The 20,853-nt window shown below is 35.4% G+C and overlaps 1 protein-coding gene across 4 annotated transcripts; it reads left to right on the top strand.

Moving 5' to 3' along the window:
* Window positions 1-1,397: 1,397 nt before the first annotated feature.
* On the top strand, window positions 1,398-20,762 carry PSMA8 (proteasome 20S subunit alpha 8; the record flags this gene model as incomplete). Of its 4 annotated transcripts, none has more annotated exons than XM_081148551.1 (7): window positions 1,398-1,499; window positions 8,782-8,908; window positions 13,040-13,164; window positions 15,921-16,043; window positions 17,983-18,102; window positions 18,219-18,281; window positions 20,317-20,762. In XM_081148551.1, 7 exons carry the CDS (start codon window positions 1,398-1,400, stop codon window positions 20,407-20,409), a joined length of 753 nt encoding a protein of 250 aa, XP_081004677.1. In that variant the 3' UTR covers window positions 20,410-20,762. The 4 variants fall into 4 exon arrangements, with proteins under 4 accessions (XP_081004677.1, XP_081004676.1, XP_081004678.1 ...); XM_081148550.1 differs by having other exon boundaries at window positions 12,998-13,164; XM_081148552.1 differs by lacking the exon at window positions 17,983-18,102.
* Between the last annotated feature and the right edge of the window lie 91 nt (window positions 20,763-20,853).

Genomic DNA, 20,853 nt, shown 5'->3' with positions numbered 1-20,853 from the left:
ACATCGAAAAACCACTTCAAACTCACTAAAATGGCTAAAATTAGTGACATCAAGTTACTGAGAGTATGTGGAACAACTGGAACATTCATACATAGCTAGTGGGAGTGGAAAACAGTGATTATTAAAAAGTTAAGCATGACCCAGCAACTCCACTCTTGAGTATTTACTCTTTACCCCAAAGAAATGAAAATGTATTGCCCACACAAAGACTTGAGTATTCGTAGCACCTTTCATAAAAATAGTATAAAATTTAGGACACAACCCACATATTCAACAAAGGTGAATGAATAAATAAACTATGACACATTATTACAATGGAATATTTCTCAAGAATGAAAAGGACAGAACTATTATCCAACAAAATGGATGAATCTTAAAAACATTGGGCTGCATAAAAGGAGACATACTGTTGATTCCATTTATGTAAAAACCTAGATAAGGCTAAATGAAGGTATAGTGATAGAAAGTAGGTTACGGTTGACTGGGGATGGGGTTGGGGGGATGTTTACTCCAAAAGGAGCACAAGAGAACTTTGGGAGATGATGAAACTATTCTCTATCTTTACTGTGGCCATGGTTATATGGGTATTGACATTTGTAAAAACTCATTGTAGTGTGCAAAATTTAAATATGAAAGTAATTCCGATTTACTGGCGAGGACAAAGAGACAAGCGTTGTTTCACAGGTAGTAATATTGCCGGTTAGCTTTCTACTAGAGTTAAATTTGCAGATACCTTTTAAGTAGCATACTTTGGGCTTTTCAAACATTTGATTAAAATAGTATCTTAATTCTTGTCATTAGCATTAGTTTGATGGACTATTTGCTCTATTTAAAAAAACTTTTCATTTGCTGTATTTTTTTATCACAAGGCACAACACAGAATACTATTTTGAAAATTATGTCTTTGCACCGAGTTGAAACAAGATAGAGACAGAGAGAAGGGAATGTATAATTTGAAGCCAAAGGAAGAATTTGAAATTTAGCTTACCACAGGTTTGCGAAAGCACAAATATCTGCTCTTTCAAGTTCTCACCGTTATGCCCTAATCTTTGATGTCATTTTTATAACGGGAGTGATCTGCCACGGCCCTCCCCCGGGGGCAACACCGCGGTGAGACAGCTGGACGTCAGGGACGGGGCAGCGGAGGGATTCGCCGGCCGCACGCACCGCCTCGCGCCGCTCGGTCGGCGGGCACGAGGACTCCGTCTCCGCCGGCGTCGCGACGGCTTCGGGCTCCTGGTGCAAGAGAGCGCAAGGACACTTCCGGGCGGGCCGGGGGCCCTGGAGACCCCAGATTAAGCACTTCCGGGTAGCACGTGGCAACAGGAGCCGTTCCTCCGCGGGACTCTACGGTTGTAGCATCTGACGCACAGTGGAGATCGCTGTGGCCCTGAGCAATGGCGTCTCGGTATGACCGGGCGATCACCGTCTTCTCCCCGGATGGACACCTCTTCCAGGTGGAATATGCCCAGGAAGCGGTGAAGAAAGGATCCACCGCGGTGAGCCAGCAACGTCTTCACCACCGCCCCCGCCCCGTGTCAGGCCCTCGTACCCGCTGTCCCAGCCCGTCCCCAGGTGTAGGGGGACAGGACGGGAGAGTCTCCCGCTTGTAAAAATGGCTGGAAGTGATGGGAGTAAAAGTTGGTAGATTTCATAGGCTTCTGTTGTGCAACTGTCTTTATTTAACGATAGCCTCGGGCGTGCGTGCGTGCGTGGGTGCGTGCGTGCGTGCGTGCGTGTCTTTTAGGAGCCTTGACAGTAGAAACGATATTAATGCTGTTTCTGACGATAAGGAAAGAAAAGTTTTCTTTCAACCTGTAGCAGCATACCTGAATGCACATGGCGCACTTCCTCGGGAATTCACATGTGCATGGAAAAGTGACAGTTGCTTCACGTGGGGGCCGCTGTGTAATCACAGTACAGAGTAAGTCAATGTAAAATTAAATCCTTGTTGGTGAGGGTACGGCTAAACCACTTACAAACACTTTGACTTGTTAAAAATTACTGTCCTACCCCGCCGGGCGCGGCTCAGCCGTTGAGGGTCGACCTAGGATCCAGGCGATTCTCGGTCAGGGCACATGCCCGGGTTGCGGGCTCGATCAATGACTCTCTCCTCATTGATGTTTCTATCTATCTCTCTCCCTCCCTCTCCTGTCCTCTCTCTGAAATCAATAAAGATATATTAAAAAAAAAAAAAATTACTGTCCTAGTATTTGCACCCAAATATTTGACAGCCTTTTAGAGCCTCTAAGCCCCAAGCATCTCCTCTCTTTTGCCAGGTTTTTTGGTTTGGCTTTTAAATAGTTCTGAAATTCTTTGAGAGATTATACTCTTATTTAAATTTACCTATCTACATTTCTGAAAAACTTTACTCGGTAGTTTTAATACTCCTGCCAAGTTTTAGTTATCTTTAATAATTTTCTGGTATATAAAAATTAAAAATGACAAAAATGCTCTGATAACCAAGGACCAATTATCCATATCTTCCAAATCCTAGCCTTTGATTCAGGAGGATCCAATTTTTTTTAATCTTTCAAATTTCATGAGGTAGTTTGTTGTACATTTTGGAATTTGAGACACCAGCTATGAGAATACACAGTTCATTTCTAACTGTAGCGGTGTCTGTATTTTCTCTCATTTTCCATACCAACTTAGTTATGGAAGGAAATAATTCACTTTTATTATAAATCTATCAAATGTAAAGTGATAAAAAAAAACACTGGAGAGAATCTTATAATTTTTAAAGTATTTTTCTATTTAATGGGGCCCACTAGTTTTGCTTCTGTTTTGTAAGTAATTTTTTTAGAATTGTAAATTTAAGAAAAGCCTGATGTAGCTTAAACCAAAAGGGTACCATTTTGATAAAAACAAAAAGTTATATAATCCCCAGCATGGCATGAAGCATATGGTTAGAAAATAATGCCCAAGTTTTAGAGCCTAAAATGAAGGGAGTAATGGGAGAAGACTAGGGTATAATAAGAAACCACACTGGCTCATTTAAAATGTTTTAGAATGCTATAGAACTGATTGATAGTTCCTTTGTAATGAGCTGTAAAAGGGTAAGGATATAAAAATACCTATAGTGGGCATTTTTAAAGATACATTGGAAGGATAAGACAGTTTTGTCTCAGGATTCTGAAATTATAATTTGCATCTTTATATGGAGTTTGATTGTGTTTCTTTGAGGGTGCTATGACCTTTTACATGGGGTAAAGTTTATAATAGCACTTGTTTATTAAAATATGTCACAAAATTATCTGTAAATGATATTTGATATGATGAGTTATAAATAAGCCAAGGTTGAAGGTTGACCCGTTTTGACCAATATGTGAATATGATACTATTTAGTAAAACAAAAAGTTACATGGGCCACAATTAGAGGCCTTGGGTTTTACCTCCTTGATGATGATTTTACAGCATGAAGTAAGATAAGAGGCCTGTTTTCTTTTTGTTAGTTCCCTTTTCTATAGATGAAAAACATCTTTGAATAACATTTTGGAGAAGTAATACCGTTCTTCTTGGGAAAAATATGAATCCTTCATGATATTCTCATGAAAAGCATAAGATTTATTATGATTCCTCATTCAGTCCTTTCCCTGACCCTAAACTGTTATTAGCTCCATATTTCCTACTTTATCAAATCTCAGCTCCACAGTCTGACCATCAAAGTCTTTCATAATCCTTACCCACTGTCTTTAATTAAGGGGGCAGCTTCACGATTTCACTAATATATGCTTCTGCCCTTGTAGGAGGGGAGAGAAGAAAACACCTTTCTTTCTGCCGCTCTCTATATCTTTACTTTTCCTCCAAGATCACACATTTCTCCTTCAGAAAGCCATCTCTGATCCACTCTAGTCATCATGGATATTTTTCTTCTTCTGCATTTATAATCTGTAACACAGAGCATTATACAATATTTACTGTTTGGCGCAATAGTCTCTTTAATTTCAGATATATAGTCTTCTCACATCAACTAGATAGTAAGAGCTTTGAGAATCTAGATGGTGTAATCCCTTTTGTATTTCTACTACACGGTAAACTAACATTTAAGTAATACTTATTTTATATCAAGTATCAAGCACTTAGCTGTTTAGTTATCTCTGTTTTATTCTTAAGTAGCATCCCCTCTTTCTTTTCTGTCTTTGACATCTTGAAGAGACTGGGTTAATTGGGTAGAGTGTCCCGCTTACTAGATTTATCCAATTGTTTCCTTGCCCTCATAGAATGTACTATTTAAGAAATAACCACAGTGAATAAATAAATAATAATAAATATACTGATTGCAAGAACATAACGGGTTGCTTATAAAATAATAGAGGACTCCTTGAAGTGAGATTTAAATTGAGACCTAAAATAGAACTTTTTCAGGCAGAGGGAATATCATGTGTGAGTGCTTAGAGGAGGAAAACAGAACTGTATTTGAGACAGCCTTGAAAGAAGGTAGTATGGTTGGTGCTTGCTTAACAATAATGATATACTATTGAAGAGTAGGCAGGGGGCAGATCATGCCCACTTTATAAGCAAAATTGAGGATTTTAAAAAACATTTTCTAAGTACAGTAGAATGCCATGGAAAGATATTCAACTGGAGAGTAATCTAACCCTACTGACATATTTTTAAACTTTTTTAATTGATTATTTTAGAGAGAGATCAGTTTGAGAGAGAAACCGATCAGCTACCTCCCGAATGTGCCCTGACCAGGGATTGAAGCCAGCAATGTGGATATGTGCCCTGACTGGGAATCGAACCCACCAACTTTTGATGTACAGGACGATGCTCCAGCCAACTAAGCCACACCAGCCAGGGCCCTATTGATATTTTTAAATGCTCACTATGACTGCTTTGTGCAGACTAGATTAGAGTGCACTGGGGGGAATGAGGGAAGGCTGTGGAGTATGGGGGCGCTGTGGAAAGGTGGGGAGCAGGAGTAGAAACAGGAAAATTTACTAAGTTACATAGGCAAGAAATGATGGTTGCATGTACTAGAGTGGTGATAGGAAGATGTAGATTGCTTTTGCAGGCAAAATGGACAGAAACTTGGTAATCGATTGGAAATGGATGGTGTGGGAGAGGAAGCTATAAAGCCAACTGTTGGCTTAAACAGTTGAATGGATAGTGATTCATTTTCTTAGGTGGTTTTATCTGCTAGTTTGTAATACTTTTAATAAGTTGTGAAATAGCATTCTTCCTGCTATTCTAAAGTTATTTTAAAATGTTGAATTTTATGAAATGCCTTTGTAGCTTTTATCATTTACTTTTCATTTTTACCATAGAATTGTTTTAGTTAGGACTACTAAATTGCAAGCATCAGAAATCCAACTCACAATAATTTAAGCAATAAAGTGAACCTGTTGAATCAAGTACCCAAAGGGAGCCAGGGTAAACTTTGTTTTTAGGCTCAATTATATGACTACTAGGGCCTTAAAGGATGTCAGAAGAACTGGTGTGTCTCTCTCTGTGTGTCTCTCTTTCTCTCCCTCTTTCCCTCTCCATATCTTGCTTTCTCTCCCTATTACTTTCACTCTCAGACGTGACTTTCCTGTTTTGACTCCAGACTCCCAGCTCTGTTAGAGCAGAAAGAATTATCCTGTCTTCCAAACACTTCCAGTAAAACTTTAAGGATTTACAGTTTGGATAGACTGGTTTACATTACAGCCCCACCTAAAGACTCAATATTTCTTCAAGAACAGTTGAAGTGCTATAATCAGAAGGTCAAAAATAACATCTCCATTACCCACTCTATCATTTATATTAAAATATTTACTTTTTGTTTCTCTCTCTCTCCCTCTCTTTTCCTCTCTCTGAAATCAATAAAAATATATTTTTTAAAAATAAAATATTTACTTTTATTGATGATTCCAAAATTCCTGGAATGAATCATACTTGTTTATGGTATATTATTATTTTTGTGTAACTCTGGATTCTATTTGTAAATATTTTGTTTTGAATTTTTAGCATCAGCTTTCCTAAGTGAAAATCATTGGTATTTTTCTTAATTTAGAAAATTTTATATTTGCCAGATTTTAACATTGTTATATAGCTTTCCTAAAAAGAGTTAGGAATATTTCCATTTTGATCTGTACCACAGAATAATTTAAATACCATGGGAATGTACCCATAACAGAAGATTAGAAAGAATTCATTCATGAACCTTCTAGGCCTGACACTTTTTTTAAAAAAAGACTTTTTTATTGATTTTTAGAGAGAGAGAAAGAGAGAGGGAAGGAGGGAGAGAGAGAAACATGGAATTGGTTGCCTCTCAAACTCAGCCCGACCTGAGATCTAACTCAAAACCTGAGCATATGCCCTGACCAGGATTGAATCAGCAGTCTTTTGGTGCACAGGACTACACTCAACCAACTGAGCCACACTGGCCAGGGTGACACTTGAGTTTTTCTAAGGAATAGTTCATTCTGAAATTATCCCCTTTGTTAGTGAGACTGAGTTTTTCTTTCTTTTCTTGAGTCAGTATGGGCAATTTTTAATTTTTCTAGTCTGTCATCCTTTCAGTAAGATTTTCAAATTTATTAATTTAGGGTTATAATTTTTAAATTCCTACTTTTCCCTGCTTGAATATATTTCCTTTACTCTTTTTTCCTTTTGGCTGGTTTAACTAAGACATTAAAAAAAAAAAAAAAAGTATTTCTTTAAAAAACTATCTCTTGGTATTATTTATCAATTTTATTGTTTTCTCCCTAATCATTAATTAATGCTTTTTCCTTATTTCTCCCCTTGAGCTTAGCTTTAACATTTTTATCCCTTTTTTAACTTCTTGAATGAATTTTTAATTTGATTTTATAAAGTGAGATTCTGAATTTTCTTCTCAGCATAATTCTGTCCACATCAAGAAGACTTCGATATTAGGATTTTCATTATAAACATTTTCTAGATAGTATGTGTTGGAAGGTTTATTTTGTTTTGTTCTTTGAAAAGAAAAAAAAAAAATTATATATACAAAATGCTTTGGATTTGGGTCAGCCATGTAGGTAATGGGGTGGGTGGATGAAGAGGAAGAGGGGTAGCCCATGGGGACAGCAGGCAATAGGGGCAGGGATTAAGGTGGGAGTTATTTTGGAGGGGTGAGGCCCCAAGGGCTTTCACTGCATGCATTCTCAACTTACATCTCTGCACCTCCTGCTGAGATCAGTCACACAAATCTACACCACCCTTCCCACTTTCTCCTTCCTTCCCTCTCCCCTCCCTCCCTTTCCTGCCATCTCTGGGATGGGATGGACTGCTTGTAACTCAACCCTTCAAAAGTCAGCTTTGCACACAGCTCCCAGGCTGTGGCAGCGCCTGCATGAAGAGGCATACTCACGACCCAACCTGTTGGGAGTTTTAATTTCTTTATTAAGTCAAAATTGTTTAGTTGAGAGTTATAAAAATTATTGTATTGTCTTGTGATCAGTGATTTTAAATTGATTTATTTCAATTTGAGGAAAATACTGAGATTTTCTTTGAGTCCTAACATATGTTAAGTTGTTGTAACGTCTCATGACTTGATAAGAAGGCATGTGCCCTATAGCGTATGAAGTTCGACATGTGTATTAGAGGAGGGTGGGATTTGGAGAGAGGATTGCTGATTTTAGATAGGATGGTTAGGGAACGCCTCTTGGATAAACTGACAGACTTAAATGAAGTGAGGGAACAATTAGAGCAAAAGCTTTGATAAATTGTCTATGTTTTATTTAATTGAAAGATGTAATATCAGGTCTAATTCTATATTTAATCTGTTCTGTATTTTTACTGCAAGAATATTAATTCAGGCCCTGGCTGGGGAGCTCAGTTGGTTGGAGTGTCATCCCGGTACACCAAGGTTGCAGGTTCAATCCCCTAGTCAGGGCACATACAAGAATCAAACAATGAATACATGAATGGGTGGAACAACAAATGGATGTCTCTCTCTCTCTCTTCCTCTCTCTCTAAAATAAATAAATAATTTTTTTAAAAAAGAATACTAATTCAGTATACACCTTTTGCCTAGTTATTGTCGTATAAAACAGTACAATATGATCACACTTGGCCAAAAGGCAATCATAAGTACAAATACCAATATCAAAATAATAGATTACCATTTTAATGCAGAATTAAAATTCTCATAGATTACTCTTGAACCCCTAAGAATATGGCCATGTTTCCCCAGAAATCCCTGTTTGAGAACTACTACTCTTGTACATTATTCTTTAGACGTTTTTCTACTTCCTTCCCAAGGCAAGGGGTGGAGGGAGGAGCAGTAGTGATTCTTCTTGTTATATCCCTGTTTGAATTGAGGCTTTATCCATGATCTGGGGTGCAGGCATTTGATCTTTCTCTTGGCGGCTTATGACCTCCAGTCCCTCTCTCTCCAAGCTGTGAGACACATGGGAGAGATTTCAGAATGTATCTACTTAACTTTCTGTACTATTTCTGCTCCCACCCATACTGGTACTGCCTGCCCTCTTTCTATAAGGAATCCACATGGGTTCCCAGAATCTTTCATTTTAGTTAAAATTGTCCTATATTTAGATAGCATATCTTTAGGTGTATTGTATGAGATTAAGACACTCATAGTTTCAACATTTATGGTATATTCTTCCAGTTTCTACCTATATGTCTTTTTTGCTTTGAGTTTCAGTAATGGATTCTAGTAAGCCAGGATCTATGTAGCTGTTTTCGTAGAAGTCTGCTTTTTCACTTTCAATGAACATTTAAGGAAAAGCATTTTCCTATAAGTCATGTGTTAGAATAAGTTGATTTAATGATAAACTGACAACTAATTATATATTTTTAATGACTTAACAGGTTGGAATTCGTGGTACCAATATAGTTGTACTTGGGGTAGAAAAAAAATCTGTTGCCAAGCTTCAAGATGAAAGAACAGTAAGGAAAATTTGTGCCCTTGATGACCATGTCTGCATGGCTTTTGCAGGTACTTATGGACCTATGATAAGGATATAGAGTATCTTATGTAGTACGGTAACACATTTGGTCCCACTACAGTTTTTGTGGTGCTGTATTTATACAACATATGGAGTTATACTCCGTTTCTTATTAAATACAAACAATGTACCCTATCTTTTCTGGAAAATCACAACTCTGTAAACCAGGATTTCTGATAGTTAGCTTTGATAAAATATAAATGTCAGAAGGTATACGTTACATTATCCTAATTGTAATTTTAGTTAGCTGTTTTCTTTTTAATTTTTTTATTTTGCAATAATTTTAGATCAGAAAATTATTAAAAAAATCACAAAGTAGTCCCTGTTATCCTTTACCAAGTTTACCTCAGTGGTAACATCTTCAAACACCAGTAAACTGACATTGTTATAAGCCACAGATTTTTTTCAGATTTCACCAATTTTACATGCAATCATTTGCGTGTGTGTGTAGTTTTATTAGACTTATCACATGTGTAGATTCATGTAGCCATCACCACAATCAAGATACACAACCCTTACATCACCACAAGGCTACCCATGCTATTCCTCCTCCTTATCTCTAACCTCAGGCAACCAGTAAGCTATTCTATTCTCCATCTTTATAATTTTGTCATTTTAAAAAAAATATGTCATTATTGATTTCAGAGAGAGGAAAGGAGGGGAGAGAGGGATAGAAATATCAATGATGAGAGTCATTGATCAGCTGTCTCCGACGTTGGGGATCGAGCCCACAACCTGGGCATGTGCCCTGATTGGAAATCGAACTGTGATCTTCTGGATCATAGGTCAATGCTCAACCGCTGAGCCTACCGGCTGGGCAATTTTGTCATTTTTGAGAATGCTGTATGAATAGAATCATATGCTATATAACCTTTTAATATTGCCTTTTTTCATTCAGCATAATTCTCTTGTAATTCATCCACATTGTCACATATATCAATAGTCTGTTGTTTTTATTGCTAAATAGTATGCTATGATATGGATGTGCCACTTTTAACAATATGAAGGACATATTTCCAGTTTTTGCCTACTACAAATAAAGTTGGTATAGACTTTTATGTATAGATTTTCGTGTGAACATAGGTTTTCATTGTTTTGGGATAAATGCTCAAAAGTATAATTGCTGGGTCATATGATAATACATGCATTGTTATATAAAAAACTGCCAAATTGTTTTCTAGAATGGTTGTACTATTTCACATTCCCTCTAGCTATGTATAAATGATTCATTTTTGTCAGCATCCTCAGCAGCATTTGCTGTTGTTACTATTTTTTATTTTAGACATTTATATAGGTGTGTGGTAATAACTCATTGTGGGTTTAATTTGCATTTGCCTCATGGCTAATGATGTTGAATATATTTTCATGTGCTTATTTGCATCTGTATAGCAAACAAGACATGTTTCTTTTATTGTTGTTTTTTGCTCATTTTCTAATTGTGTTTTTTCAAGTCATAATTTTATATTGAAGTTTAAAAACCTTATTAGCAAAAAATTTTTGAAAACCTTATTGAGCAAAAAGAAATCTTCATTTTACTGTCTTGAAAAATGAATGATCTTGCCCTGGCCAGGTGGCTCAGTTGGTTAGAGCTTTGTCCCGTACATCAAAAGAGGTTGCAGGTACAAGTCCCAGTCAGGGCACATACCTAGGCCGTGGGTTCAATCTCCGGTCAGGGTGGGTACAAGAGGCAACCAATCGATGGTTCTCTCACATCAGTGCTTCTCTCTCTCCCCCTCCCTCTCTTTCTAAAAATCATTAAACATATCCTCGGGTGAGGATTAAAAAAAAAAAAGAAAAGAAATTATCTTACCACAAAACAAGACTTAACAAAGTTTAAAAGATTGAAATCATACAAAGTGTTATTTCCATCAAAAGGGAATAAAACTAGCCCAAGCTGATTTGCTTCGTGGTTAGAGCATCAGCCCATGGACTGAAGTGTCCAGAGTTCTATTCTGCAACATATCTCAGTTGCAGACTCAATCCCCAGCCCTGGTGGGTGCTCAAGCGGGAGGCAGCCAATCCATGTGCCTCTCTCACATCGATATCTCTCCCTCTCCCTCTTCCTCCCCCTCCCTCTCCCTCTCACCCTCTCTCCCCCCCCTTTCCACTTTCTCTGAAAACCAATGGAAAAAATATCCTCGTGTGAGGATTTTAAAAAAAGAGAATAAAACTAGAATTCAACAGCAGAAGGAAAACTGGAAAATCCATACATGGAAATTAAACAATTTTTTCCTTAAAAATCCATGGTCAGAGAAAAATATCACAAGAGAAATGAGAAAATATTTTGAGACAAATGAAAATTAAAACACAATATACAAAACAGAAAAAGCAGTGTTAAGAGGAAAATTTATAGTTATAATTACATTTAAAAAAATACTTCAACAGCCTAAGTTTACATCTTAAGAACTAGAAAAAGAAGAAACTTAACCCAAAGCTAGCAGAAGGAAGGAGATAATAAAGATTAGAGCAGAGATATATAAAATAGAGAATAGAAAAACAATAGAAAAAAATCAACAAACCTAAGAGTTGGTTCTTTGAAAACATTAACGAAATTGACAAACCTTTAGTCAGATGGACTAAGAATAAAAGAAGACTCAACTAAAATCAGAAATGAAAAGACGGATGCCACTAATGATATCACAGGAATAAAAAGGATTATAAGAGAATACTATGAACAGTCATAGGCCAACAAATGAGATAACCTAGAAAAATGGACAAATTCCTTGAAACTCACAGATTACTTGAAGTTGCTTAAGAAGAAATAGAAAATATCAACAGATGTATAATCAGTAAAGAGTAAATCAGTAATCAAAAACCTCTCAATAAACCCTGGCTGGTGTGACTCGGTTGGAGTGTCTTCCTGTACACCAGAAGGTGAAGGTTCGATTCCCTGTCAGGGCACATACCTAGGTTGTGGGTTCCATCCTCAGTCAGGGCGCATGTAGAAGGCAGCTGATAGTTGCTTCTCTCTCAGTTCTCTCCCTCACCTCTCTCTTTCTTCCCCTCCCTCCTCCCCCCCTTCTTCTCTCTCTGAAATCAATAAAAGAACAAACAAACAAAAAAACCGCTCAATAATAAAAGCCTAGGACCAGATATTTTCACTGGTGAATTCTACCAAACTTTTAAAGAAGAATTAATACCAATCCTTCTCAAAGTCTTCCAAAAAATTGGAGAGGAAGAAACACTTCCAAACTCATTCTATGAGGCCAGCATTACCCAAGTACCAAAACCAAACAAACACACCACAAGAAAACTATAGCCCAATATCCCTTATAAATATTGATGTAAAAATTCTCAATCAAATACTAGCAAACCAAATTCAGCAGCTATTGAAGGGATTATACACTATGACTAAGAGGTGCTTATTCCTGGAGTGCAAGGATAATTCAACTTATGAAAATCAATCAACATAATGTACTACATTAACAGAATTAAGGAGAGACTACATGATTATCTCAATTGATGTAGAGAAAACATTTGACAAAATTCAGTACCTTTCATAATAAAAACACTCAACAAACTAAGAATACAAAAAAATCATCTCAACATAATAAAGGCCCTATAGCAAAAACCCACAGTGAACATCATACTCAAAGACTGAAAGCTTTTACTCTATCAGGAATTAGTCAAGTATGTCCACTTTGAAGACATTATGCTAAGTGACATAAGCACTCACAATAGGACAATTACCATATGATTCCACTTATATGAGATACCTAGAGTCATCAGATTAGTAGAAACAGAAAATAGAATGGTGGTTGCAAACAGATGTTAGGACAGAAGGAATGAGAAGTTATTGTTGAATGCATTCAGAGTTTCAGTTTGGGAAGATAAAAAAGTCCTAAAGATGGATGGTAATGATTGCCCAGAAGTGTAAAATGTACTTAATTCCACTGACCTGTCGTTTTCTTTAAAAAGTAAATAAAAGTGCATCAAATTAAGTCCTGAAGGAAATAAATCAGAATGTGGGATGAGTGATTCACAAAGAATTTTACAAAGTCTTTATAATGGACATACATTGAGAGACCCAAAGGACATTATAAGAAAGATTTTATGGTAGCTAAAAAACCCTTTCGAAGATGAAAAAAGTCATTTTTATAATGTATCAACTACTTTTATAGGACTGACTGCTGATGCTAGAGTAGTAATAACCAGAGCCCGTGTGGAGTGCCAAAGTCATAAGCTTACAGTTGAGGACCCAGTCACTGTAGAATATATAACTCGCTTCATAGCATCCTTAAAACAGGTAAGCCAATATAGCAACAAGTTGCTTAGTTTTCTCCTTTATCATTATGGGTCTAATCATGGAAATACTTCATTTAGTCTATTAAATCTACTAAATTCTTTATTCTTTCTCATACTTAATACTCGCAGTTACTCCAGTGAATAGATTGCTTTGATCACTAGGAATCTCAGTCAGTATCAGTTCTGGGAATTATATTAAAATTAAAAAGAGCAAGAAGTATAATCTTTTAAGGGGATTCCTTCACTTCTGGAGATAGACTAATGAGAACCATTTTTTAGAGTTTATGAAAGCAATACCCATGATTCTTTCACCTGCAAACCTAAACACAACTGATCAAGTTCAGGTATGACTTCTGAATCCATGAGTAAGTACATTAAATATAATCATGATGTCTAAAAATATTTTTTTCACTTACTATTTTATGTGTTTTTATATATGTCAATATAGTCCTTATGTAATAGGGGCAGGGAACCTTTATTCTGCCAAGGGCCATTTGGATGTGTATAACATCATTTGCGGACCATACAAAATTATCAACTTACTGAATTTTGAGTCCTGTCTGCTGTTGCCTTGGCAGGGACAGCCCATGGGCTGGACATCCCCACTCCTGTTATATAACTATATACAGGCAGACTTCCTCTTATTGTGCTTTGCTTTATTGCACTTCACACATGTTGCGTTTATTATAAAGTAAGACTCTCCACTAGCAAAGATATTAAGACTTGCTTTATTGTGATACTCTTTATTGTGGTGGTTTGGATATCTCAGAGGTATGGCTTGTTTTTAGTTGCTATCTATAATTATTTAGGTTGTTTCTAGTTTCTTTCATTTTCTCATTTCCTCTTTCACTTGCTGGCTCTCAAATTGCTACTTTGATAACATTATATTTGAAACAGCTTTTATTTTTATTTTAAAAATTATATTAAACTAATTTTCAGTATGGGATTGCTGGATTAGAGATTATAATTGTTTTTAAGATTATTGTTATATATAGCTAAATTGCTTTCTTAAAAAAATTGAACCAGTTTTTATTGTGCAACGAACAATGCATAAATGTATCCCTGAATAATCATCAGCATTGGTTTTTCATTTTTCTTTTATTTTGCAAATAAGTATAACATAGTTAGTGCTCTGGACAAACTATTTAGCCTGTTTTGCCTCAATTTTCTTATTTATAAAATGAGCATTACGGCAATACCTGCTCTGTTGAGTTGGAGTAAATGACTGAATACATTTAAAACATGTAGAACACTTCTGGCATGGATTTTACCATTTGTTCACATAGAGATTTTTTTATAGATCATATTTTCTATATATTAAAGTTTTAAATTACATACTTATTTAAAAATTTCCCTCTTTGTTAAACTTAATTTATGTTGCAGGAAAATCCAACATTTTAATATTGTTCTGCTTTTTTTATTTGCTTTGATTTTCCCAGAGGTTATATAGGTATCCACCAAAAAACAAGGTGTAGAACATTGTGTATACAAGACTCCCAATTGTAATTTTTAGGTTTTCTTCTAGAAATATAAAGGTAATGCATAGAACGTTTATAGAAATATACATTTTAAGTCTGTAACAGTGAAGTTGCCACTGAGGGGGGTCCTGGATTCTGGGGAAAAAAAGAGATATGCTTTAGATACACCTTTGGTACTTTTAAATTATTTTAACCATGTACATGTATTACTTTTTTATTTTAAAAAAATGGTTGATTAAGCAAATAAAGTAAAAGGTTCTGTCCTCTAAGGTATATTTACAAATAATCTTCTTCATACTTTGGTGTGATCTAGGAACATTAGGAGATACAGAGAAATTAAGACATAAACCCTATTTTAAGAGTTAATTTATGTTTGTGTAGCCAGTTATTTGTATCCATAATTTGAATTGGATTATTAAAATACATATATAATAAAATGTAAAAATTAAGAAAACATATAATAGACAGGTCCAGGAAGAAAGCTTAGTATATAGTATAAAGCTATTTCAAGCCACAAAGTTAGATACAATTCCTAAAAGTTCCTAAAAATGTGGTCTTGAGCTTTCTGTCAGGACTGCCTTTTGCACAACTTCTAGGGGCACCAATCTCAGAATTAGTGTGAATCCCACTCCCTGGAGCACAAATCCAGGAAGTTCCTGGCACTGAAGTAAAAACTACAATTGGTTTCCAGTGCCCTGTTGTCTGTGAGGAAAAAGCATGCTTTTTCTTCAAGAGAAACAAAGATTTTCATGTTTTAGAACTGAAAGAAACATTTTAGTTGGGCTTTATTTAGAAATAACTTAGTATATAGTGGACAGAATATACTTGATAATACTATCAAGTAAGAATATTTGATAGTAATAATAACTGTAGTGTTTCCCAAAGTAAACCAAGGAGTGGTGCCAAAGCGCAGCTTGCTAAAATCAGCTTTACTGGGGACCAAAACTGTGTGAAATACCGTTCTCTGCTGTATTAAAAATATTGCAACCTTGTTATGTTAACAAAATGTACATAAATCAACAAGAAAACAATTTTAAGACCTTATATAAGTAAATTTAGGATATTTTATAGATTATGTACATTTTTTAAAATTTCATCATGGATTTCAGGTTAGTCAAGAAAGTCAGGGAAGAGGATCTTAAAGATATACAGAATGAGAATCAATAAAGATCATTTTGACAAGAACACTTTACTATTGGAATTTGTTACTTGATAAATAATAGTATGGCCTTTGTATAGTCTACACAGAAAGTAGTTATGAAAACATTTTATTTTTCAGAAATACACTCAGAGCAATGGAAGAAGACCTTTTGGTATTTCTGCCTTAATTGTAGGTTTTGATGATGATGGTATCCCAAGATTATATCAGACCGATCCCTCTGGTACTTATCATGCTTGGAAGGTGAATCTTGAATTTTTTAATATATTAAAAGAAGTTGAATAAATATATTCGCCGTAAATGCTTTATTGTTTTCAAGAATGTCACCAAAAAATTACGTTACATTAAAATATTGATGGTGGTAGAAACTTTATGTAACCATTTAGCTAGTCAGCAATTATGATGGTTTTTGATGGATAGAGAAATACTTTGGCTTATTAATCACAGGGTCTTTTCTTTATGTTTGAAAAGATGTGATAAACCTAAGTGTATGCAAATGGCCCAGTAGGAGAAATATCCAGTTCCCGTTCATCGTTCATTCTTCAGATTAGTGCTGTATCATATGGAGCTTGCATTGAGTAGAAGTATGTAGTCTTTTTGCTTTTAATAAAGAATTAAAGGAGCTTATAAACTCCATACTGAAATATTTAATGCATCCTCTGCTCTAGAAGAGTCAGAGCACCCCAAACTATGCATTTATACTTGCATGTCAGTATATTGCAACTATCTCCACATAATTCCTGCAGTAGTTTGTTTTTTGGGTAAGTGGTTATTCTTGTTTCAGAAGCCAACTGCTGACTTTGTTTACTGGTGCACTTAAACCTAATGGTGCACAGAAATCTAGGGCCTAGCTAAATCTAGGGCAGTTTTCAAAAGTGAAGTTTTGTGTATTCTCATATGTAAGAATAAGACTACCCCACAGAATCTGATATAAGTGATTTTGACTCTGTTAAAAGTTTACCTAGGCGTTAAAATAATTTCATGAAGAGTTTGTTTTACTATTATTAACATCTAGATAAATTAATGGGGAAGTATTGCCTTGATTTTTAAGCCTGTATTAACTAAAGTATTTTATTTGGGCTGACTGTACTCATACTACTTTACCAACCAGTTAAACCAATCCAGTAAAACAGTGGATTATGTTCTTACCACAAATATCTGAATGCTTGTGTTAGCTGCACATTTTCTTTTAAGCTACCTGCACAGTCTAATTGGTAATCAGGAGCAATGAATTTACCTGCTGCAAATACCATACTTTTTTCTGCCAGTTAGAAATCTTTCACATGCACTAGGTTTCATGTGCCTCCAAATCTGTCCCAGAAGCAAAACAAATTATTGCACTGAATCTCTCTAAATATTTTGAAGTCTGCCATCTTCTGTTTTTCTCTATCATTCCATTGCCCTTCATTTCAGTTTCATAACAACAATTTCCAAGTTTACATAATTTTCCACTTTAATTTGGTTGCTCCCTGAGGATACACAGAGAGGCATTTTTTATTTCAAAGTCAATTATTTAGAAAAATTATATGCCTTACATATAATGGGATAAATTGGCATTATGTGCCTCCTGATGTGATATAATGGAAAAGAAATAGCGTCACCTTTGCAGTATTCTAGCCATTGGATTTAACCTTAATCTGATCAACAGGGAATAATCAGATAATCCAGATAATGGAACAGAAGAAGCTCTTCTTTCTTATAAAGTCAAAGATAATGAATTTAATAATCTGTATACTTTATTCCAAGTTCTAAGGATGTGATGCACAGTCCTGTTCATTTAAACAGCTTTCTTCTTCATGTTGATGTTCTTTTTTTCTCGTCTTTCTTCCTTTTGTACCATACTGCAAAGTCACACCTCCTTTCCTCTCCGCGTCTTAATGGAGTTTAAGCTCTTTGAATCTCTCCCAGCTATCAAGAACTTGGGAGCTATTAAAGCAACAAAAAGCATTGGCCAGTATAAAACATTGGTATATTTGAAAATTACTCATGCCATCACTACAGATTATTCATATAGTGACCGAATGAGCTGCTGAAATGTTTGCTAAGTTTTCACACCTACAATTTTCATTGAGGAATTACGCTAAGAAATACTGGAGTAAACTGTAAATCTTTAAACTTCACTTAGTAGTCATAAATTCCTTCATATTGCAGTGACATTAAGAGTTATCTTCTATTTTTCAAGGCAAATGCAATAGGCCGAAGTGCTAAAACTGTCCGAGAATTTCTAGAAAAGAATTACACAGAAGATGCTATAGCTAACGACAATGAAGCTATCAAATTAGCAATAAGAGCTTTGCTAGAAGTAAGTGATCTAATAAAGGATATTCAGAAAAGCACAGGGGTTTTTTCTCCTTTACTTGCTTATTAAACCACAGAGTTTCCTGAAGTAATTCTAATGTTGCATTTTTTCTACATTAGGTTGTCCAGTCTGGTGGAAAAAACATTGACCTTGCTATAATAAAAAGAAACCAACCTTTGAAAGTAAGTCATTAACCAAATGGCAAGAAATATCTGTAATATATTTTGACAAAAGTTAAAATGTTGACACCTGTGAGTCATCATTATAAGCCTTGAACTTCCCTTCGTCTCCATTGACATTATGGCAACTTCTGTTTTGTTTCTCTAGGCTAATACTCACTAATTTGTATGTGCTTATTGCAAGCAGTTACCCATCCCTAACCCTTTGTGAAGACTAGAGGTATTGAGATCCATAAATAGAACTACCCCATTTAGTATGCGTTCGTATAAGTAGGAACCCCTACTGAGTCAGTCCTTTATGAGGTCAGTATAGCATGTCCCCTATAGGGATTCATCCCTGGCACCATATAGAGAGCAGTCACCCTTTCTATATTTTTAGATCTTCCGAAATCAAGATATGCTTCCAGCTAGTGTCATTCAACTGTCATTTATATAATTGTTGGCCATCCAGGCTTCTAACAATGTTATCCTTCATTATGTCAAAAAACCTCCACCCATTCTTGATTGTCTACTGGTTTTTATCTATTTTCTACACTTTTCACTTAAAAGTGCCTTGAACCACTTTGTTAAGACTTAAATTTTAACACCTAGTATGATCATCTTTCCATATTTCTTTGTGGCAAGTCTAACACTATTATTTGTATATCTTTTGTCAGCCATTGTGGGTTAAAACTGCTGGACCACAAAATAAATTGTTCAGAACAATGTGATAAATTGTTCTGAATTTTATGATAGAAGATTCATTGGCTAAAGAGCATTTGAAACATGGTTCACTATTGTTCATCAGGTAGAACTTTACAGTATAGTTTGCCAATTAGCTCCCTTTAGCTGAGAGTCTACAAAAGCATTCAAAGCATGGAAAACTATATGAAAAGTGTGCTAAAAAATTATTTTACATTTACCTTTTGTTTTAAGGAAAATATTTCAAGGGGAGGTAGTATTGAAACCTGTGATGTGTGGAGCAGTGGGGTTTTTGTTTTTGTATTGGTGGAGGTGGCTTCTTGTTGTAATTGTTGTTATGACACCACATTCCCATATTTTATTAGTTAACCAATGGATGGGGCAGCAGCAAAGTTTCAGTGAATTAGAGAAATAGAGGTAGGGTGGTGGGGTCTTCCCCTACATGGCCCCACATAAATAATCAAGATGCTGAACACAGAATGCAGAGTCTGGAACTAGGCCAGTTGTCACCCCTACTTCCAAGGGCCCAGGCACACATGTGCCAATAGCACAGGGACACAGAACCACTGAGACCAGACTCACTTCTCCAGCCCCGTCACATATATTGTATACACACCTGGATAGCTACACAAAGAGTTATATATATGTTTTTTAATTATGAGTAGTAGTAGGATAGTATGTGTCCTGGCAGCAAAGTTATACTACCCTTCCACATGGTGTTCAGGATAGGCTGTGTAGCAAATAGAGCACATGCTTTGGAGTTGGGTAGATCTGGATTTAAGTTCTAGCAGATCAGTTTGTTTAACAGTATGGCCTTGAGCAGTTTGCTCCCATCTTTGATTTTAAATAAAAATGATTTAAATAAAAGAAAAATTATTTTTGCTTTGCATTTAGTGAGGGAGTTGTAAATAAAGCAGTGTAAATCATCTTTTCCTGATCTTTTATGATTAATCTATGAGCTGATAAAATAGTCAAACCCTAACAGAGAATCACAAAGTCAGATGGGGCTAAGGGGAGTTCAATAATGAGTTATTTGCTCATGAATAGAATAAGTCTTACATTAAAATTGTTTTAGAGTTATAGTTTTATATAGGGTATGTAATGCAATATCACATTTTACCCTGCTTTCTTTTTTAGCACAACAATACTGGAAATGTCATAGAGTTCTGGTTTTTGTTCATAGTTATAAATATGTTGCTGTTGAACCTTTTGAAACATTTCATTATATATTTGAAGGTATAAAGTTATAAATAGAAAATAGAAATTTATAAGATATAATACATTTCTTTCATATTGTAAATATTTAGAAATTATTGGTATAATTGCAGTTTGGTTTTAAAATCTTTTTTCTTTTCAGATGTTTAGTGCCAAAGAAATTGAATTACAAGTCATTGCAATAGAAAAGGAAAAGGAAGAAGCGGAGAAGAAAAAGTCAAAGAAGGCTGTCTAACTCTAGGGCAAACATGGGCGCTTTTAACCCTCCGTTGTACTCCGTGCAATTATTTAGTGAAGTTTTAAAGGCAATAAGTTGACTTATGGCATTACATTAGTGGTTATGTGCTGTTTTGAGAATGCCAGATGTGTGCTCTCTGTAGTCTATTACATGGACAGACATACATTAATATGAAGATTTTCTTTGAAAAGATTTTAGTTACTGTTGAAAGTAGTCATAATGCCACATAAGTCTGAGACTATACTCTATAACTTGTCTAGTGTGTTATATTTCTTCAAATATGCAAATTAAGAAAAATTTTTAATTTAAAAAATGAATAATTTGGTACGTTTGAGTATTGACTGTCAGGTAGAGAGATAGCTATTCGAAAATAAACTGAATATAATATTGAGTTGCATTTCTAAATGAATGATAAAAATACCCTTATGTTGGTGAATTGTC

The sequence above is a fragment of the Miniopterus schreibersii genome (assembly GCF_964146895.1).
Source record: "Miniopterus schreibersii genome assembly, chromosome: 10".
NCBI lineage: Eukaryota > Metazoa > Chordata > Mammalia > Chiroptera > Miniopteridae > Miniopterus > Miniopterus schreibersii.
The sequence above is the reverse complement of the archived record's forward strand: the minus strand, read 5'-3'. Positions and strand labels throughout refer to the sequence as shown.